The sequence below is a fragment of the Arachis ipaensis genome, chromosome B8, assembly GCF_059453495.1.
Source record: "Arachis ipaensis isolate K30076 ecotype BB chromosome B8, ASM5945349v1, whole genome shotgun sequence".
Taxonomy (NCBI): domain Eukaryota; kingdom Viridiplantae; phylum Streptophyta; class Magnoliopsida; order Fabales; family Fabaceae; genus Arachis; species Arachis ipaensis.
The window spans coordinates 81,057,073-81,059,445 of NC_142443.1; the positions used below are offsets into that span (position 1 = coordinate 81,057,073).

The 2,373-nt window shown below is 52.0% G+C and overlaps 1 protein-coding gene across 1 annotated transcript; it reads left to right on the forward strand.

The window, feature by feature from the left end:
* The first annotated feature begins 1,249 nt into the window (after positions 1-1,249).
* LOC148548582 (uncharacterized) lies at positions 1,250-1,687 on the forward strand. The gene has a single exon (XM_088495645.1). The coding sequence runs from the start codon at positions 1,250-1,252 to the stop codon at positions 1,685-1,687; it is 438 nt and encodes a 145-aa protein (XP_088351771.1).
* The last annotated feature ends 686 nt before the right edge of the window (positions 1,688-2,373 follow it).

Genomic DNA, 2,373 nt, shown 5'->3' on the forward strand with positions numbered 1-2,373 from the left:
GCCAGACGAAGAAAAGACAGCGTTCATAACACTAGGAGGAACATATTGCTACAAGGTAATGCCCTTTGGCCTGAAAAACGCAGTGGCCACGTACCAGAGGCTGATGAACAAAATATTCAGCGATCTCATTGGCAAAACGGTAGAAGTCTATGTGGACGATATCCTTGCAAAGACCAACCAACCTGGTGATCTCATAAGTGACCTGGAGAATGTGTTCGCGTCCCTCCGACAACACGACATGAGGCTCAACCCGCTTAAGTGCGCCTTTTCCATGGAGGCCGGAAAGTTCCTGGGATTCATGATAACCCAAAGGGGGGTGGAAGCCAACCCTAAAAAATGCCAAGCGATACTCCAGATGAAGAGCCCGGGCTGCATCAAAGACGTTCAGCGATTGGCGGGAAGGCTCACCGCGTTGTCCCGGTTCCTCGGTGCATCGGCAACAAAAGCCCTACCCTTCTTCAACCTGATGAAGAAGGGAATAGAGTTTGAATGGACCCCTGCGTGCGAAGAAGCATTCAACCACTTCAAAGAAATCCTAGCAGCACCCCCGGTTCTCGGTAAACCCAGAGCCGGAGAACCACTCTACCTATATCTGGCCATAACAGAAGGAGCGCTTGCAGCGGTGCTAGTGCGGGAAGAAGCGAAAGCCCAACAGCCAATTTACTTTGTGAGCAAGGCGCTACAAGGAGCAGAACTTAGGTACAGCAAGTTGGAGAAACTAGCACTAGCGCTCCTAACCTCTTCCCGCAGGCTACGACAGTACTTTCAAGGTCACCAAGTGGTCGTAAGAATGGACCAAGGAATTCGTCAAGTGCTCCAGAAACCCGACCTAGTGGGAAGGATGATGACCTGGGCCATCGAGCTATCCCAATATGACTTAAGGTACGAGCCTCGACATGCAATCAAGGCACAAGCAATGGCAGACTTCCTGGTGGAAGTAACGGGAGATCCAACCGAGGTCATGGGCACACGGTGGAAGCTCCATGTAGACGGAGCCTCCAACCAGACGTCCGGGGGTGCCGGGGTTATCTTGGAAAGCCCAACCGGGGTCATTTACGAACAGTCAGTCATGTTTGAGTTTCCAGTGTCGAACAACCAAGCGGAATATGAAGCCCTCCTTGGCGGCTTGATATTAGCCCGGGAAGTCGGGGCTACGAGGCTAGAGGTATGCAGTGATTCATAGATCGTCACGTCGCAAGTGAATGGAAGCTACCAAGCTAGAGACTCGCTACTACAGAAGTACTTAGAGATGGTTAAAGAACTGAGCAAACAGTTTGAGGAGGTCACGGTCCAGCACGTCCCAAGGGAAAGAAACACACGGGCAGACCTCCTATCCAAGCTAGCGAGCATGAAACCAGGAACTGGCAACCGCTCCCTCATTCAAGGCATCACGAGAGAACCAGTGGTTGCCCTCCACCTGACCAAGATAAGCCCCTCCTGGATGGACCCCATCACCAATTTCCTGGAAAGCGACAACCTCCCTGGAGACGAGAAGGAAGCTAAAATGTTAAGAAGGGAGGCTGCCAAATACACAGTCATACAGGGCCAACTATTCAAAAAGGGACTTAGCCAACCTCTGCTGAAATGCCTACATCCCGATCAGACGGACTACGTGATCAGAGAAGTCCACGAGGGGTGCTGCAGTCACCACATCGGGGGTAAAGCCCTAGCAAGGAAGCTCATCTGAGCCGGATATTACTGGCCGTCGATGATGGAAGACTCCAAGGAGTTCGTAAAAAAAATGCATTAAGTGCCAAGAGAACGCTAACTTCCACAGAGCATCGGCCACCGAACTGAGCCTGATGACGTCCTCCCGACCTTTCGCACAGTGGGGAGTCGACCTCCTGGGACCCTTCCCAGTTGGCCCAGTGCAAGTCAAATACCTCGTAGTCGCCGTTGACTATTACACCAAATGGATAGAGGCTGAACCGCTGGCCACCATCTCCTCGTCCATTTGCAGAAAGTTCATGTGGAGGCAGGTGATAACTCGTTTCGGCATCCCGGAGTTCGTCATCTCAGACAACGGGACGCAATTCACCGACAAGAAGTTTGTAGAATTCCTCGCAGGCTTGGGCATCAAACAGAGATTTTCCTCGGTAGAACACCCCCAGACAAACGGACAAGTCGAGTCCGCAAACAAGGTCATCTTACTCGGCCTCAAGAAGCGACTAGACAGCAAGAAAGGAGCATGGGCTGACGAGCTCGCCTTGGTCCTCTAGTCCTACCGTACAACTGAGCAGTCAGCAACAGGAGAAACCCCTTTTTGCCTAACATACGAGGTAGACACCATGATACCCATAGAGATCGACGAACCGAGCCCCCGGGTACTTCTCAAGGGGGTTAAGGAAGCAGTAGAGAAGGACCTAGTAGATG